We start from the raw sequence: 20,301 nt of genomic DNA on the forward strand, positions 1-20,301 counted from the left end.
CTGTCGTACAATGTCAAAGCTTTCAGTATCTTTCCGGTGTCAGACTGAGTAAATAAATCATTTCTGACCTTACCCACTTTGACTTCTATGTCTCACTTCTTTAAAAGATTAATACTTTATTGATCTTTGAGGGAGAGTGTCAAACAGCTCCTGGTTAATATTATATGACGAAATCAGTCAGATGGAAGGTGTCACATGGATGCACCATGACCTGTGAAAATGTGCTTACTTCTGAGTGAAAAGTGAAAGCACTCGTCCATCAGGAATGCTTTCAGGCTTTAATAATACATGCACATGCATGTTAAAATGTAAACATGCAAGACTGTAAAATATAGGAGCTATAGTGTACTATTAAAAAAGTGAGAGGTAGTTTTGTTCCTGTTTTTTTTCTTGAATTTCATTTTTTTCCTTGTCTCTCAGCCAGGATATGTGAAGCTGTCCAAACCTGTGGCCCTGTGGACCCAACAGGACGTGTGTAAATGGCTGAAGAAGCACTGTCCCAACCAGCACCAGATCTACAGCGACTCCTTCAAACAGCATGACATCACAGGTACTGCTACCCAACTTTGATTGAGACATAACAAAATAACTTGTGGTGGTTGTATGTTCCTTTGTATTCAGGTTCAGACAGGACCACGGTTGTCAAAAAAAGTAATATTTGGCTGAATGGCTCTGTTCTTGGAGCTCCCTGTAACTTCCTATGCCTACATGGAATACCAAAGTCTGAGATGGGCGGCGCACATCTCCACTCACTTTAGCCCCGTTTCCACCAAGTGGTTCAGTTTGGTTTGTCTCGGCACTGCATGCATTTTATGGTGTTTCCACTGACTAATCCCGGAAAGGATCCCCAAATAACCGAGACAAGCCGTCCCACTTTTTGGGACTCTTCCGTTGAGGTGCCAGACTAAACCGACCAGATCTCGAAAGGTGGAGCTACAACACTGCAGAGTGTTGATTGGTTGAAAGAATCGTCACTTACCGGCCGCATTTCTCCTCGTAGCACACTGTCTGCTCTGAAACAAAGCTTGATTGCACTTTGTATCAAAGAGCCACATGGAAATCACAAAGAGAATGAAATTCCGGATGTCTTCCATTGTGTTTCTTTGTTTACTGTGCAGTGTTTTTCTTCTTCATTGGATTTATTAGTGGGGTTTACTGTGTCATGCTGCTACTGCATCACGCTGTTATCTAACAGATGCTGCTTTTGGCATCCGGCTTACACGCCGACTACCACAAGGGGGCACAGTTTGCTGTGGAAATGCATACAGGATCAGGCCCAACTGTACCAACACGTGCCATAGCGTACTGAACAGAACCGGACTGCTTGGTGAAAACGCGGCTTTTCATGTGCATACATTAAAAGCCAATGTAGGCAGAGCAACAGCAAGTCGTCTGCATACAGAGGATATCTCCAAATCAGAATGAACTCAGGGTAGTTTTGGAGATATGTTTTTGCTTACATAGTTTTTTTTTTTCTTTTTTGTTAAATCAGTATGTACTGCAAGTGGAGTTTGCAGTTTTGGAAACGGTTTATGTTTCTGGAAAGTGTGTGGATTGGGCATGGACCTTCTGCTTCTTTTGCTCCTTTTTGAGTTGCCCCCTGCTGGCCATTAGAAAGAATGGAAAGTATAAAACAAAAGTACAATGACCACTTCTTAAGTATGGCCTGTGTTTAAAGGAGCGGAGCAATATACTTCTAGATCCAGTTTACGGTGAAGAACTTGAGACACTTGTCGTCTCTTCATCTCGCTGCTGCGTCAGTCATTCCTCATCCTGATGAAACCAGATCTCATTTATAACTTCCCAGGTGCGCTCTGCACCCACTGCCTGCCACCTGCAGCCCCACCACCCGGCTTACCCGTCTGTCCATCCCTCCCTTCCCACTGTCAACTGTTACCCCTGACAACAGTTAGCACGTCAATCATTCCCCTAACAAGGCTCCTCAAGGTCACCCAGGCGCTAACGGCGCTGCGACTGGCATGGCAACAGACAAGCATTAATTGTGGCGCTCTCTGACTCTTGGTGCACGACTGATCACATTACTGTGTTTGTTTGTTGTCTGTAGAGGACCTCCTCGGCTCGGTGGCTGCTGGGGATGAATCGCTCGGCGGTGATGAGCGGTGTGATGACTCATGCTCCCTGTTTCACCCTCTGATATATTCTAACTGTTATATGTTAGCACAGAGGGTTTTCAGATTTAGCATCCTCTGCCTAATGGCCTGAAAACAGGAATCTTGTTACTCTGCAGTTCAACTTAGACATACATATCAGAAGCAGCAAAGAGGTCTGGGAAATTACCCACAGTTCATTGCATGCTCTCTGAACTGAAAACGTGTTTGAATCCATCCTTTTTTCAAATTTCATAATTCACATTTTTCAGAACTTGCCTGTCTGAACACTCAGATTTACATCTCCCCTAGACACAAGTCACATAAAGTGAAGTCTTATAATAAAGGAAAAAAAATACAAAAATAAAGTCGTAAGAGATTTTTTTGTTAACTAAGAAAAAAGGCAATTATCAATAATATTATAAAAAAAATAACTTTTGAACACAGGGTAACAAAGTTCTTTAGAAATAAAAATGTAAATAAAAAAATACCAGTGTGAGGGGGACATTTCTTAAAAGTTTAAGGCAGACCAACAGGTACTTAAAGGGAGAGCTACAGATGACTAATGAGAAAGTGAAAGATTCAAATCTCAAAATAAATTGAACTATTAAAAAGCTAAAAACACTTAGATAAAAAAATAAAACAAGTCAGAATAATATAAATTCATAAAATTGAAAATATAAAGAAGGATTAAAATATAACTTAAATAAATGGAGCGCTTAAAAGCTACAAATTTGCCAGAAAAAAAATAAAACAATGTTGTAAATTTAATAAAATAAGGAAAATATTTGCATGAGAAATATATTAAAAACTGCCAGAATAAAGCTGTTAATATGCCAGAAAAAAAAAATCATTAATATGCATGATTAAATATGGTAATTAAGAAATAAAAGTTGCTGTAAAAAGAGGAATGCCTTTTCATCCTGGGAATTTAAACTCTGCTCCTCCTCCTCCTCTACATAGCTAATATGGCGACTATTTAGGGTGAGGAGTGTCCACTGTTCCACACTCAACTTTGACCTTTTAGCTTTGGGTGCTCCAGCTGAGAAATTAAAGTGCACTGTTTTTTTCCATACCGTATGTATTCAGTAGTGTGTGTGGCTTACAACTGACTAAAATTAGGTCTGTTTTCATAAAAGTAATTTTTATACGAATTTTCTTGCAGATTTAGAACTTAGTTGTGATACAACTTCACTTCTGAAATCACCAACTTTCTTTTCTCTAATATAAGCCCCTATTCTCTGCTTAAAAATAGAAACATGTTGGCGTACTATATAAACACTGACTACAGCTTTAATGTGGAGCTTATTTGCTGTAATAAAATAGTTTGAATACAGATAATGAAGTATAGGGATCCTTGTATTGACATGTTTGTAAGTAGCAGAGCGGAGAAATGATGCCAGGAGGTGCAGTTATTCAGTTATTTCTTAGTGTTTTGTTGTCATTTTTTTCTCATGAGGTCCATAAATTCATCTTTCTTTTAAGTAAACAATCATCATGATTCTAACAAGCCTGATTCATCCACTTCCAGCCTGTAAATGGATTATGTTTTCTCTTGTTAGCCTTCCTGTGATTAAACCATTAGAACTCAGAGTCCTAATGGCGAATTAACTTAACGACCTGTGTTTGTTATTCCCGTTTAATTATTTTTACAGGATCACACGAGACAGGGAAGGGTTAACCAAATATGCAAGCGCATACATTCCACATAAACACATGCGCACACACACATGCTTTTCCTGCCGGCTCAATTAGGCGGTAATGACATGCGCAAAAACCTGCGAGTAATTCAGTTTGTCTTCACATCGAGCATTAATTAACAGAAGCCAATTAAAACGGGCCGAGCCGCAGCGATTGGGCTCACGAGGCAATTTGCATCCCAATCAATCTTTGAAATATTATGCAGATATTTTTCTGTTCCTACAGCCCATTAGAATAAACAAGCGGGGAAACAAATGATGAATGGAATAATGTAGTGAAACAATCATGCGAAGACAAACAAACAGTGAGTATGAATACATTTATAAGTGCGTGCATGACAATATGTATCTGTTCGGAGTGCCTGTCATTATAGCTCTGAACTTTAAGAGTGATAATCTGTGTGTGTCTGCTTGAATAGGCCTGATTTTACTCTCCAGACCATAGCGTGTCTTTACTGTATTTTCTGTCCCATCCATCCATAACACGAAACACTCAAGCTTCTTTTTCGCCTGCCAGCGGTACTCAATCTCACTTGTCTGTGCGATGTAGTCATCCCCTCATAAAGTAGCAAATCAATAAACGGTCTCTATTCCAGATCATAATTCAAACAGGCGTTTGTGTCCTCCCTCCTTTGACATAAAACAGGAGCGAGGGAAATGCATTTTTACTGCGTTTCAGGCCTGCTGCAACATTTTTAATGCAGAATGACTTCAGTATGCAGCAGCTGACTCCCCGCGAGGCTCCTGAAACCTCAGCCAAAGAAATCAATGTTTCCCATCCTCCCCTCCGCTGAAACTGCCAAGAACGCCTTACGCTCCCTCAATCTTCACCTCCCACCCCCAGCAGAGACAGCGCCCAATTTGACTTTAACACCCAGCTGCCATTAAAAATGCGTTAAAGCATATTAGGGCATAATTAGATATTAGTCCCTAATCCGTTGTAATTACAAGGATGGAGCTCTTTTTGTGGGAGAGAAGCTCGGCAAGATAAATTAACCAAACACACAATTTCCGATACCTTGGATGTAATCAATGCGTGAGGTGTGGTGACACTGGTAATCAAAGCAAGAGGTTGGAAGAGAGGAGTGAGGGAAAAGGGTGAGTCACGATCAAGTTATATTTTCTGTCAGACGAGGTCATTACATCACAACGTGGAAATGCAGACGCTCTCAAAAGGCTCACAAAGACCGAATTAGAAGCAGCTGTAGAGGCTGGTGGGTTTCAAAAACTTCTGAAATGGTAAAATAAAGTCTCATATATTAAGTTCTGGCTCTTGGTAATAAGAAACTGCTCACTAATAACAGTTACATTAGATATTCATTGTTAATATAGAATATGGTGACTTTTGGATATAAATATAAATATAAATATATATATATATATATATATATATATATATATATATATATATATATATATATATATATATATATATATATATATATATATATATATATATATATATATATATATATATATATATATATATATATATATAAATGTGGTTGATTCTATCAATAAAATGAAAAGTGAGGTCACGTTTTGCTTGGTGAGGCTGGGGTTGGTATTCACTAATGTTACATGTTATGGACTGTGAGTAGGGCTACCTATAGCCTGATATGACGCTATGGAACAAACTGAGTTACCAAAGTTTGATAATTGTCACATTTCAAACCATTTTGCTACATAACTAAAAACAAATACACAACATCATTGTTTCTTATCCAGTAAAAGTTGTCTTGAAAACAGAAAAGTAGTGTTAAAAAGATCTCCTCTCCTTACCTTTTGCTTCCTAAACAAATACATGTCTTGACAAGAGTCTTGTCCTTACTACAGTGGATGAAAGTGCTTATGGGAAATTGAGTCTTTATCCTGGAAAAACACTACCGATTCCGGCCAGAGGTGTCACTGCAACCAGTGCCAAACAGATAATCCTCACTTTAAACAAGAGTCAGCTGGCACCATAGCCTGTATATAGACAGGAAAGCATAGCTCCACCTTTTACTAATATATAATTTTGAAGCAAAAATACCCCTTTCTGAAGTGCTGCCATCTTGCAGCCAGATTCTGCTCAATAGAGAATCTGTGGTGCCAGGTAACAGAAAAAGTCTTAATTCTTTCTTTCGAAAGTCTGAGCTCTTCTTTGCTCTCCTTTTGGCTCTCCGTTAACTGATTGAAAAATTAAAAATAAACTTTGCAGAAAAGAAAAGGACATGAACATAACACAGCCCAAAAATATCTTATCACCACAGCATACAGATGTGAGAAACATTTCTACAAGGCATATTTATTTTTTTAAATTACACCACAGCTCCTTTAGAATGAATGAAGGAGACTCAGTTTTTGACCTACACAGCAGCCGGTCACCAGGGGGAGCAATTTTTGTGGCCACGTCAATTCAATGAGATCCAACTTTTTTTTTTACAGTCTATGGTGGGCACAGTACTTTCTTGACATCAGGTAGATGCACTGATAGCTATTGCTTTGAGTCTGTTTGCCCAGGATAATGAGAAATAAAAAGTTGTGTTCTCAGGAAACTAACCTAATGAATCCAAGAAAACAAAGTGTGCTATATTATGGTCTTTTAGGGCTTTCTTACACAAGTGACCATGACCACCCAGAAATTAATTATGAAGTGAATTTTTCCATAAGTATTAAGAGGCATGAGTCCCCCAAATTTTTGAGTGTCTCAGTTTTGTCACAGTATTTTTTACAGTTAAAATATACACTACTATCTTATACTGGCCATTATTGTTATGCCTGAAATACACCAGATATATCTGCAGATTGACTCCGTTGCACTGTGTCTTGACTGCGTTTGTCAACTTACACTGGATGCATGTTCACTCCAACAAACTGCATGACTGACGGACAAATTGAGTCACGAGACAGAGGAGTTCCCGCGCTCCCCACTCTGTGGATAAGTCTCTCTTCATTCACGTTGGGCTGTGAAACCTCAAACACTCCTGGTCTGGCTCTGCTCGTTATGTCTGTTTCATTGTAGTCAAGCTAAAAATATGAACTGATTTTGACACAGTCTGTTTTATTTTGAAAGGTGTTTTGAGGTAGATTCTGGTCACGACTACCTACCCTGCTTGGTCTTCCCTCCGCGTCCGTAAAAAATAAGATGGCTGTGTGGCTGTGTACTATCTGCAACATGACAAACCAGCCACGCAGAGGTACTGCAACAGAATGGATCCAGTGTAAGTTGACACACTGATTTGAATTTGATCTGTTAGCCATAACAGAAGGGAGACACACTGCAGACGCATCCGGTGTATTTCAGCCATTACACATGTACAAAAGCACTGATCCATCTATGACAGACCAATATTAGACAAATAAAAACCAATGACATCATTTGATGTGTACACAAAATATCACTCTGCAACAGCAAGAATATAAAACACCTACTTTGTGAAAGATTAATTTAAAAAGAAAGAGACAACTTAACTCTGGAAGTTCAGTCACTTAGAGATGTAGTGGAAAAGGTGAATTGTGACCGGAGCATGAAGAACACCACTCCTCTCATCTATCGATTTGACTGTTTTCCCTCACACAAGAGTACTCTGCTAAATGAATAACCAGCCTCATAATATCTATTGATATACGGTGTCATAAGACCTTAGTGTGAATAATTAATAGCTTGTAATATTAACGGTTTAATGAGGGGTGGCCTGTATTGAGCAGCTCACACTAAACCACTTCACTTCTTTTATAAATGCCCTCTCATCCACAGATCTATCTTGAAACATCACAGCTGCATCTGTTGCTCAGTCCACGGTCTGTTTTAAAAACACACAAGGACAGACAGCAAAAGGTTTAAACAGCACTAGAGTGATGAGGAAATGAATTCTGCAGGCTTCACAGACTGCTGTCGTAAAAGCGCTGCTGTGTAATAGAGGAACAGGCGCGTAGTAAACGAGTGAAAGGGACTAACATGGCGGCGTATCAACTTTGGAGGCACAAAAACAGCTCCACTGGCGGCCATCGTTTTGTGTAATTTCCAAAAAGTAAATTTGAACAGCTCGTGGCTGATGAGAGTTAGATGTTCGGGGGACAGTTTTGATCCACAGACAGAATGAATCATGGGTAATGGTGCCAGTAGCAAGATGGTTATAAAGCAATGGGTAATATAAACTTAATTACTGTCCTGCCAATTGCATGTTTTGAAAATGCGGCCCATATTGAAGGTTTGGAAACGACTCATCAGAGGCTGGGAGTGACCAGGAAGTACGTGTTCCATTTTGGTTCGATACGTTAACGCTGTGTGTATATAATCCTTCACATCCTCTTTTCTTCCAATCGCTCTTTGCCTGTGTAATCATATTACGAAAGAAAAAATATGACCCCAAAGAAAGGGAAGAATGGCCTCTTGATATTCAAGTCATTACAGCTCGCGTCCCCTGTTAGCCTGCTGTAATGATCATTGCAAGAAAATTAGAGATTCAGCCAGAGACGACTCATCTCATCACCACTCTGAGGCCATGTGATTACTGTCTCGATTACAGTAATCTTCTCACACCGTGCTGAGTGCGTCCCACTCGCCTTTCAAGGAAGGACTTCAGCTGTTGCTCCCAAGATGAGAAAGACTAAGACCAGGCAGGGTTCTGTGAGGAGTCCTCTTTGTGATGCTCATTTCAGCGTAGACGCTCTCTTCAAGTTTAGTCTGTCTTTTGAAAAAATAGCAGGATATGACTGCCTGCATGACAATTATCCAAGTCCAAATTGCAGTCAGAGCTGAAGCTGTAGGTGTTTGGTGATGAAGCTGGTATCGATCACACGTCTAGAGAAAAATACTCATGCTGTCTCTTTAATTATGTGAGTTTGGGTTGTGGACTGTGAGTTTTAAATGATGAGCACGGAGCAAACAGGATGGGTGTAACAATTTATGCTTTTAGGGCTGTCAAAAAAAAAAGGTTTTGAGGGATTGCACTTTTAATTGCTCCTTTTTACTCCAATTATTTCACATCCAAGTTTTAAACTCAATGCAAGGCAATACTTACCAGTGTCTTAATTTGGTAAAGAATACAATCCGCTGTGAATAAAATTCACGCTATGAAATATAGCTCTGCCAATATTTGTGATTTGTTTTCCTCTTGACTTCAGTCTAAGTCGCTGCTCCTGTATGCTTAGCTCGAAGATGCTAGATCAAACTCAGACTGTTACTGTGATATTAAAGGTGCTGTACGGGCTGGTTGTTTGGTGTTGGTTGAAATGACACCAGGTATCTGGAGTGTTTTTTTTTTTGTTGTTGTTTTTTCAGAGTGAAGCCACCATTTCCCAAATTCGCCATCACCTAATATCAGATGAATGGAGAGCTGATCATTTTTTAACACTACTTTTCTATGTAGTAAGCTGGCTATATGTACACAAAGTTGTGCCATTTCACACAAAAAGTAAGCTAGCTCAAGTTCACACCAATTAAAACAAAGTGGTTCATGGTCAAAGTTCATTTTTGAACATTTTGAACTTAGTTAACCCCAAAAATGAACTAGTTGATGTCATTTTTTTGGTACAAGTTATTTTTCAGCAGAGCTGTCTATGCTTTAACCACTACCCCTCAAGACAATTCCCAGAATGAACTGCTATATGCTGTTTTAGCACCACAGACAATATGCCATAAAGCTGGACCAAAGCCACTGCAGGTCTCACATGCACTACTGCTGCTCTGCTGCTGTATTGTGTGGGCTGTCCTCAGGATGAGCCATGATGAATATACAGAGAGTAGTAGTAATAGATCTGACTTCAATTGCCATAAAACTCAGTAAACATGTTCACTTTTACTCGTGCATGCATATCATTGCATGTTCACGACATGTCCATAGCATATAACAATAGGGAATCCTACCTGTGCCATAAATGGATTAATCTTCTCGGAAAATCTGACCAGACTGTGACACCGAGAAATAACCAGTTTTGGCTTTGATGAGCTCATTTTAGTTATGGTTTATGAACAGGGAAATATATAAAAATTAGACTATTTCTAGATCATTTACAGAGTTCTCACAGGACTTTTGATTCAATCAGTCAGTCAGGGGAGCAGCAAGAAGCAGGAAGAAGCTGCGGTAACATAACTACAGTGTGCCATAGGGGACAAAAACCTTGCATAAAAAGGACATTTTAGAACTTATTTTTCCAATCTAACATTAACATTCACAGCTTATGTATTTATCTTTGATGAAAAGGTTACTAGAAATGTTTAAGTGTGACATAACTACTTTAAAATATCTCGTGAAAAAGTAAAGCTGAAGTGATAGTGCAAATCCAAACTTTGATTGTTATTAATTGTGTATGTCTACCATCTTCATTAATGCATTAAAATATAGTTACTGGAAATTGGCTCTATTTTCTTAGAAATAAGGCATTAAAGAAGATAGAGAATGTGTACTTTTGAGTAAAAAGTTGATTCAAAATCTTCTAGGCTGATCCAGAAAAAACAATCCTCAGAACAGAATTTTTAAGAAAATGCCATAAAAGATTAAATTGAATAAGTTATGATCATATAAAAAATGTTTGATAAGTAACAGTAGTGAAGAGGTGTCTTAAAGTACTCAAATGTAATCATTTGCATGACATGGTTGCATAATCCCAAAGTGATTCAACTAAAAGGTGAAGTTAATATGAAATACACAATTTTATTTTTGTGCATTTTCATTTTTCTTCCACTTACTGCATGACCAAGACCCCACACATCACTCAAAAGAAAACCCTTTGTGATTTGCTTCACCTGTGACAAAAAGTCATAACATCCAGCCGATTTTCACAATGACCTCACAAAGCACCTTTGACCCAAGAAAGTTAATTTGATTCATTATAAACCTATCACTGATTTCACTCATTAAGACTGATTCCACAGCGTCAGAGTGCCAGCGAGCTGTCTGCAGGTTTTTAGCTGCGGCTAACCAACAGTGGTGCCAGATAATGATCAGCGAGCTGAAATAGATCAGTAGTGGTGAAATCAGCATGAGGCTACCGCTGCTGTGACAAGTACAGGACGAGGCGGCTTATTAGCTGTGTGTGGGTGTGTTTTTGTGTCTCACCCTTTCTCTTTCTGGCTGGCTGGACTGGTTTAATTGCTGAAACTGAACGCTGTTCTCTATAGGATCATAACTGGCCTTCTCTGCTTCAGTCAGGAATGGCATTAGCATTGGATCACAGGTGCTTAGCGGCTGCAGTAGCCCTTTAGCTGCAGGGCTACAAGCAACTCTGTGACCGTGACAATCAGTTACAATTTACTTTAAGGACTTCAAGCTGAGTGATATCACAGAGAAGACTCTGCCCAGTGCAGCTCCGGTCTATGATTTACTGCCGTTAGCTAGTTCAATCCAAAGCTTTTGGCCTTTTTTCACTCTTAAGGGGAAATCTAGCGCACATGGCTGGAAAAAGTATACTTACTACTCAGCGCTCAACACTCACAGCACTTGTTATTCTGTGCTTGACAGAGTGTAGTGCAGGTTTAGAGTGCAGTTGGCCAAATGTAGCTTGGTGACATTCATCCCCAGAGGACACACATATGGGCACACAGCTGTGCAGGAGATTTGAGAAATATGTGTGACTGGTGTGGTAGATTTACCTGAGGATATGGAGTCACAGAATACATTCTTGCACTGTAGCACTGACTTTCAGAGCAGCTGCCAAAACATGTCAGAGCCAAAAAAATGGGATTTTTTGAAATGAGAGGGAGAGGAAGGTTAATTTGCTGCCATTGTGCTCCTGTCCGTTCCCCTAATTAGCATAGAATTTTAGCTCCATGGGGAAACAAAGTGGTCTCCTGCAGGACAAGTGACATTTTCTCTATATGCAATAGCAAATGCGACTACAGGAATTTTCCCATTTTGTCCTGGCTTTTGTATGTGCCTGAGCTGTACATAATTTTGTATTTATGAACAAATGCACATAAAACTCCTTTCAGTATATTCTTACATACCTTTACCTACTATCTCCTTAATCCACCCAACCTGACCCTACACTACCCTACCTACTCTACCCTCCCACCATATCCCTCCCCTATCCTGCCCCTATCATGTACCCTACCCTACAATAATCTGATTACCCCTTGCAATACCTCTTCTCTGTCCTCTGCCTTACCCTCCTTCATCATGTCCTATCACACTATTTTACTCCCCATCTCTTGCATTCCCTACCCTGCCATGCCATACTGTCTCTACCATACCTTACACTACCATGCCATACCCTAACATGTCCTACCTATACATAAACATAGCTTAATATGTCCTACCTAGACCTAACACTACCATAATATGTATATCCAACCCATACATTACACTGAAGAACTACTGCTTACTACTGCGAAGACTTTGCAAACTGCAATACAACTTTTGTGGTGTACAGACTTGAATGTGAATGTGGTTGTTTTTACATTGGGCGAACAAAGCAAAAAATGTGTGAAAGACTGGCAGAACACAAGTACGCCATAAGAACTCTCAACCCAAACTACCCAATGACACAACACTACAGTTCTGCAGGACATACCAATCCAAATTCTCTCAAAATCATGGCTATTGAAGTAACTCAGAGATCTTTGAGGGGAGGGGACAGACTCAAACGTCTGTTACAACGTGAGACATTTTGGATCTATACTTTAAAAGCCACTTCCCTCCCAGGTCTAAATGAAGAAATAGATTTCTCTCCTAGTTTATAACGTACTGTGCCTATCAGTGCTTGGTGCAGGCTGTTTATCTCCGTGCAGCCAGGCCTGTTGTACTTTTCACTTGCATGTTTTTGTCTTTATATGTCTTTTCTAATGTCTGATGTCATATGACAGCCTCCCCTGACACAGTCACATGACACTCCTTGGGTATTTTAACACCTGTTTCATGTTGCTTATCATGTCCTTGTGAATACTCGGATGAGTTGAAAAGCGTAGACATGTCCCTGATATAATAAAGGATTTTATTTCATCGGGGTGCCTCGGATAGCATGCTGTTTTCTAAAGTTCTCCCATATAATACACTACTCTAATATATCATACCCTTACCTGACACTACCAAAGTATACCTTACCTACCTTCTCAAAAATACTACATACTACAAGCCCCCTAACCTGACCATCTCTTTCATACCTTAGATTTCCATAACATACTCCATCCTTGTGAACTATACTTTTCACTACCATACCATACCACACCACACGCTACCCTTCATTACCCTACCTTATCTATATCATACCTTACACCACCATACTATAGTCTACACCTTTCTAACATACCTTACCGCATCTTGCCTTGCCATTTTCTTTGTTGCCTTACATTAGCCTACCCTACCCTACCTTTTATACCATACCTTGCACTACCCACCCTATCCCTCTTTACCATACTCTACTGTGTCTACCATACCAAACAACACCCCAACTTTCATTAAGTGTCCTAATTCAGGTTACCGGCATGTTGTGTTTTTATTTTTAAATCAAAATTAAAAACACAACATGCTTTCAACCTATTTTCAAAAATTTCAAGGGTGGGAGAAGAAAAATGGTGCCCCGAAGAGAAATTAATAGAAGCACGACAGGCAGGTGTCAGAAAAGAGATTGACAATATAATCCTTTCAGTACTCTGTCATTAAAGAAGCTGCAGTGATCAGAGAAGAGAAAGAGTTAAGTGGTTGGACTAGAATAGTCATTGTTGTCTTCAAAGACAGTGATTGTACAAATGTTCAGAGCCAGATATCTGCTGCAGCACCCCTACTGTGTCACGATGTGAGTGTTTGAAATGTGTGTTCTGGGTCAAGAGTTAATGATTTTCTGCCATGTCTTCTTTCTGTGTTGAACTAGAAAAATAAACGGAGGCCATGCTCTAACACAGAGCTTGAATTCCTGTGAATTACCCACATAGCACTACACAAAGCTGACACAAGGTTGAGTTTGTACCTCAGCACAGGCAGACAGTTTGTGGTGCATCGTGCAGCTGATTTACTATTTTCTATCTCATCCAGAAATTCTCCTTCTCTCCAAGCATCCCGCCCTCTTTTACCTCATTTACTTCCTCTCCTCCAATTTACTCTTCTGTCCTCGTCCTCCTCATCCTCCCCCACTTCTCCTCATGGCCATGCTACACTGCTCAGTGTATTAATTGTGGTTTGAAAAATCCCCAGCTGAGGCATGCTGGGATTGTCGAAGCCAATGGCTCAGAACTGCAGGGCAGGCGAGTGAAAGCTTGGACTTTTTTCAGAAGCTGTTCCACCCTGCTGATACTGCCTGGCCGACCGGAAGGAGAGGAGCGTTGGCAACCAGCAGCGTGAACTGGCAGTTTGTTTGTAGTCGTCGGCGTGCTCATATTCTAGGCATCAGCAGTACTGCAACTGCCTACATTAATACACTTTAAACTGTGTGAGGATGTCAGGAATTATCTATTTAAACCACTCCAACAAGACTGTTTTTGAAAACCAGAAGTTACATTTTTCAGATAGTAGCTCCAGATCTCAATAACTCTGTGAGCCTAAATGTTGTTCAACATTCACAACATAAAATTGGACTTTAATTTAAAGTTTTCAGACAACCCAGGAGTAGAACAGTGTTTTAAGTTACAGGATTTCCCATTTTCTCAATCTCCAAGATAAAAAGTGCTCATAAGTATGCTACATAAGAAGCAGCTGCTTGCATTAAGCTAATATAGCCTAGCTTAAAAACCAAAAGACTGGGAAGAGTTTAGCCTGCTTTTTTAGAACAGCACACCAAAAGCTGATATGTGTGTGTGTGTATATATATATATATATATATATATATATATATATATATATATATATATATATATATATATATATATATATATGAGGGTTTTATGCATGTGTGTTTGCAGTCCCTGTTTGGATGTTTGAAAATATAACCACACCATCCTAGGGATAGGTATCAATAACTGGTTCCTGATAAGAATTGATAAGAAATGGGTAGATCAGTCAACATTATAACGGCTAAAACACACTAGATGCGTCTGCAGTGCGTCACTGTTCTGTTACAGAAAACAGATCAAATAGGTTTTATCCAAGTTAATGTGTCAACTTCAACCGGATCCGGTCTGTTGCAGTGCGTCTGCATGGCTGGTCCGTCATGTTGCAGGTATTACGCAGCCATCCTATTTTTTACGGACGCGGAGCTGTGTAATAGTTACCGTAAACTACCTAAAATCCCCAAGAGACTTTCAAACTAAAACAGGCGGTTTCAAAATCAGTTCATATTTAGCCTGACTACAATGATAAAATAACATAGTGCAATTTGTGCAACACTGTAATATCATGCAAGGGTGGCAACACCACATGTAGGGGTGCACCAATCAGAATTTTCTGGCTGATCACCGCTTCACCGATCTTTAAAAAGCCTGACCTGCCGATACCAATTTGGGCCAATACCGATTTTTACTTTTTATTTTTTGTAACTGACAGCATATACCTTTAATGCTCCAATCTTAGTTTATTGCAAATCGTTGAACAATACCTGTGAAACAACAAAATCTTTACGATTTAACTTAAACAACCAATTAAGTGTCCTGAGTTTTAGGTCTCAGAGCAAAAAGCAACAATGGCTGGCTGTCAGACCTTTCACCGATCATCACCGATCCCTGATCCCCGAAAATGAAGGAAATCGGCATTGGTGCATGTCTACCAACATGCCAAAACATTGGTGGACACATGGTGTTAAAAACCAGGAGTGTCATGTCATATTTATTTACCTATAAACTCAATAAAATGTTGTATCAGTAAAATTTGATTGAAACTTATACCCACACTGTTCCCATTGCAACTTTCTTGAGTCTCATTTCGTTGCCTGTCTTCCAGTACTGCCTATGTTGTGAGCTTTAGAGACAGTGAGAAGCAGATTGTCTCGCTTTAGCATTTACCACAGAACTACACCAGTTTCTTGTCTGTGTTTACAGTCTTTATCCTAAGCTAAGCTAACAAGCTGCTGGGGTTAGCTTCTTATTTAACCCAGAGTGATGACATTGATAATTAGCTCCTGGCAAGAAAGCTAGACAACAAAGCAATCTCCAAAATGGGTTTTACCGATACAACGGTTTTCCATATCTTTGAATTGTATTGAGGGATTTTTTTAATTGAAAATTACTTTCCAAGACCCCTAAATACCAAAATGTCAGCTGCTTGGCTGTCAAATGAAGTTATTCACAAGGAGGTTGTTATAAAGTTAAATCTCTCAAACATGTCCATCTGGTGTTATGATTATCACTTCATTTTATCAGTTTCATCAAGCTTGATTATGTTATGGATATGAGTGTGGAGGCTACCCGCCTTAGGTTTTGGCATTCCACTTGGTCCTATGGAAGGGCAGGGAATCCCTAGAATTGAGCCATACCACCAAAGTTAAGTTACTGAATGCAAATAATTGATTACTTTGGCAAGGGTTGCCCTGACTTAATGGTTTTACATCAATATCTATGGGGACTGTGGGGCTAAAAACAAAAGAAGGAACAAATTTTCAAGATTAAAAGAAAACATGAGGACTACCTGAACATATGATTTATAACAAATGAAATCTCTCTATGAGTATAATGGTGGTGGAACCATGTTGTCATGTGCTGTGTTGCATCTCCTGTATCCGCCGTTATGTAGATAGACATCACTGAAGCAGGAGAAAATTCATCCTCTGTTGCCATGCCGATCTATCTTTGGTTACAGAACATGGTGCCAAGTGATAGTTGGTCAATATTTATAGTCTCATAACAGTGTGCTTTATGTGCACAGGTTTCCTTCTGCCAATCTTTACATCTCCCTGCTATCCCCAAATCCCCGCCCTCTGCCCCGCCTCTGATTCATTAGTCCACTCTCTCTTTCCACCTCGCTAATCTTTGTCTTCCCATCTTCCACATTTAATATGCTCCTCTCACTTTGAAGCCTTTATGGCTCTACTTAGCTCCCCAGTGTTTATGTAATGGGTACTTCCAGCAGCCATTTTGTGATGAAGCATCTTAACTATGTTTGGCATTTTAGCCCCATCTGGCCCTCTCACTAAGGGAAGAGCTGCTTTTGTTCAGACAGGGAGAAAATTGGCCGAACACAGAGGACTTTTTACCACCAACGCTTAAGGGTGCTTAGTTTTCCCAACTACGTCCTACAGTGTTGTGGTGGCTAAGTGACAGAGGGGCTAATATTCCAGGACAGAGTGTCAAAACATGTACGAAAAATAAAATGATAAAGACTGCCTAGTATGAACTAAACCAATTGTGGGTTTTAGAAACTTTCCCAAAGATTTTAGCTTTTAAATCCTCAATACCAGTGTGATTATAAGAAGAAATCAACTGACTTTTTGAAGTCACAGAATCATGAAATGGGTTGTGATAACAGTGCAGAAACTGACAATCATCATTGTCTATGAATACATTGAAATTTATTTGTACATGAATTTACTCTAATTTTGGTGAATGATAAACGTAACAACTGAGTTTGCAACTCTTTACTTTTGAGACACTTAACAACTGCATACCAATACCCAATTGAGACAAAAATACTTATACCAACATTGATGTACTGATACTGGTACCAATTAAAATTCTGATACTGGTACTGATCCTGATATGGATTAAGAAAACTATACAGAAACTGATACCATTGCAGATGCTAAAACTGATACTACTGAAACTGTTACTCATATTGTGTGATTATGTGAATTTTCGTACCCTTACTTTTACTCATATGATATCAATATTGATACTGATACTGAAACTGGTACTCATATCATATCAATACTCATACCCTTACTGTTACTCATATGATATTGATATTGATACTGATACTGATACTGGTACCCATACTGATGTATCAATACTGATACCGACACTGATACCAATACAGATAAAGGTATTGATACAGATACAGATACAGATACAGATACAGACACTGATCCTGATACTGATATCAAACCAGATACTGACACAGATTCTGATGCGGATACTGATACTAGAACCAAGCAAAATACTGATACTGATACCGATAATGATAGTATTACTTATTCTGATACTGATATGGGTCCAGGAACCTATGCAGATACTGTTAGTATTACAGATGCTGAAAGTGATATGGGTACCATTCCTCATATGGTATCGATACTGATACTGGTTATGGTAACCTTACTGATAAACGAATACTGATACTGATGCACCATTTCGAAAACTTTTTTTTGTGCTTTTTACTGTTGAAAGTAATGATTCTGATATTTGTGCCAAGAGTGAGGCAAATCTCAATACTGATTCCAGTACTGGTCAAGGCTCTGGTATACCGATCCTCAGTGATAGCAAGACTCCCTTGAAAACAAGATGCTGCATCTAAAGGAGCTATCCCTCAAATTCAAATTCAGTAGTGGCCTGATACCCTACTCTAACACAGACACCAGCACTGATTCTGATTCAGACACTGATCATGATATTGGTATCTTAAAAACTCCCTCTGAAATTGTTCTTCGATTTCATTTCTACACTTTCTTACATCTTTACATGTATCATCTGACTTTTTTCCAAACAACACAATTGAGGGAAGGAGAGAATATGAAACTGGTGTAGAAGCTCTGATACCAATACAGAAATTGATATTGTGTAAACCTTGGCTGGAAATTTTTTTGTTATTCTGGCAGTACATCATATGTGTTGGCTTTAATGTTGTATAAATAGCCAGAAATGCTGAGAATCAAGAGGGAAAATAACACTATGATGTGGAGTGTAAAAGACTTACTCCCATGAGCCTATTAGGACTGATCTTTTCCCCAGCTCCCGACCAATCAGAGCTGCTTTCTCTATCGTCTTTTTTACTGAGAGTGCAAGAAGCTGAAGATGGGCTCTCTGGGGTTGACCTAATGCCTTGTAATTACCCTGAATTATCATCCTATCTGCTTACAGCCCCTCATGTTACAAAGCACTCATAACAAGCGTTTACACCATACTCTACTCTCGTCATTGCAGAAGCCCAAATCCCCCCTCATAGAACTGATTGGATGATTAAATTATGGATTTTTTACAAGGATTTGCAATTAGGGAAGGCTCTGTGAGGGATTCCAGCACAAGGGAGATGGAGTTCTCCTATTTATGTAAGCTGTGTATTTGAGAGTAATATGCTTCAAATTAAACTGAGCTGAGCTTCATGGAATATTTCAGACTCTAACAGAATAGACAAAGACTCTGGAAACAGTTTGTTTTGATGTCAGAGTCAATGTCATCACCGCAAAAGCTCTCTGGTATGATTTGTGCACAATGAATGATTTGTGCAGCATCCGTACTTGTTTGTGCGTGTTTCCTCACTCCGTTCCTGCTTTTACATAAATGCTTCATCTGCACCCTTTTAGAGCGTCTCCAGCTGTGCATGTTGAATTCCCAGTGGCTTCCTGTTCCATCTGGCCCTTTACCTTTACCCTTTGTTTCCTGTTTCCAGGGCGGGCTCTGATGAGATTGACAGACCGAAAGCTGGAACGAATGGGGATCATGCAGGAAGCCCAGAGGCAGCACATCCTGCAGCAGGTCCTCCAGCTCCGTGTCCGGGAGGAAGTCAGGACCCTCCAACTTCTCACACAAGGTAGACTTTTCCTTGCCTAACTCTTCTTCTATAAAAAACCTCCAAATCCACACCATCCATAATTCACTAAACGCTCCTTTGCCTCATAAAGCACAGATTACAGTTTCATAACAGAGCAGGTTCTTTTTACAACACAGGCTGCATCTCTCTCTCTGTCTCTCTGAGGGAAACATTTTCACAAGCATCTCACATTCTGTTGAATATTCATTTCATTTACAGTGCAACATTTATGTCCAGGCCATCTGTAGCCATGGTAATCACTGCATGTTTTAAGGCTTGCAGGAAGTGATGAATCAAAAACGATTACGCAACAACAAGAGGCATGTTTTCCTCTCTGGTATCTTTTGGTTTTTGCAGTGATCACAAGCTGTTTGAGACCTTGCCAAACTCAATTTAGAAGTGAAATCAGATCATTCCAAAACAAACACCCTAATCAAAGTAACCAGACAGAGTGATTACTTAGCACAAGTCTAACCTGTACTGTTAGTCCTTGAGGAATTTTGAAAGTCATATTTTGCCGAATTGAGCCGCCGTAACAGAGCTGGTCTTTCTGAAAGACAAAATCATTTAAAAAGGAAAGTGTCAACTTTTCTGTAGTATCCTCAAAAAATCCAAAACCTCTAACAAATGTCTTTATGAGGCTGATTTTAAAAAAAAAGTAAACATTCAAAGCATACAGACACAGCAGGCAGTCTTGTCATTGTGGCCGCTGTTGACCAGTGTTAACATCATGGACTGCATAAAGTATGGACATAGTCTTTTCGACATCACCTGTCTGTTTCTGAATTGGAAAATGAAGCACGTCGGCTGAAGCGGCCATATTGGTAGTGGCAAGGCAGGATGTGTGGCACCCGTCAGTCATGTGACCTAAGCTGTGCCTCTGATTGGGCAAGCTCATGATCTTATCCTCTGAACTGCCAAGTTAGAAAAAATTCACCTCCCATACAGTGTGTGCTGATAGTAAAGTTA

At 39.6% G+C, this 20,301-nt stretch overlaps 1 protein-coding gene across 2 annotated transcripts in view; it reads left to right on the top strand.

Moving 5' to 3' along the window:
• The window catches only part of samd12 (sterile alpha motif domain containing 12), a 146,815-nt gene that overhangs the window by 38,562 nt on the left and 87,952 nt on the right, over positions 1 to 20,301 (top strand). For both annotated transcript variants that reach the window (XM_074687453.1, XM_074687452.1), the window contains exons 3-4: positions 421 to 550; positions 19,192 to 19,332. In XM_074687453.1, the coding sequence (XP_074543554.1) occupies positions 421 to 550; positions 19,192 to 19,332 (271 nt within the window). The remainder of the gene's footprint in view (positions 1 to 420; positions 551 to 19,191; positions 19,333 to 20,301) is intronic.

Source organism: Halichoeres trimaculatus, unplaced genomic scaffold (genome assembly GCF_033239565.1).
Source record: "Halichoeres trimaculatus isolate MK-OKI-2021-1 unplaced genomic scaffold, fHalTri1.1 fHalTri1_scaffold_14, whole genome shotgun sequence".
Lineage (NCBI taxonomy): Eukaryota > Metazoa > Chordata > Actinopteri > Labriformes > Labridae > Halichoeres > Halichoeres trimaculatus.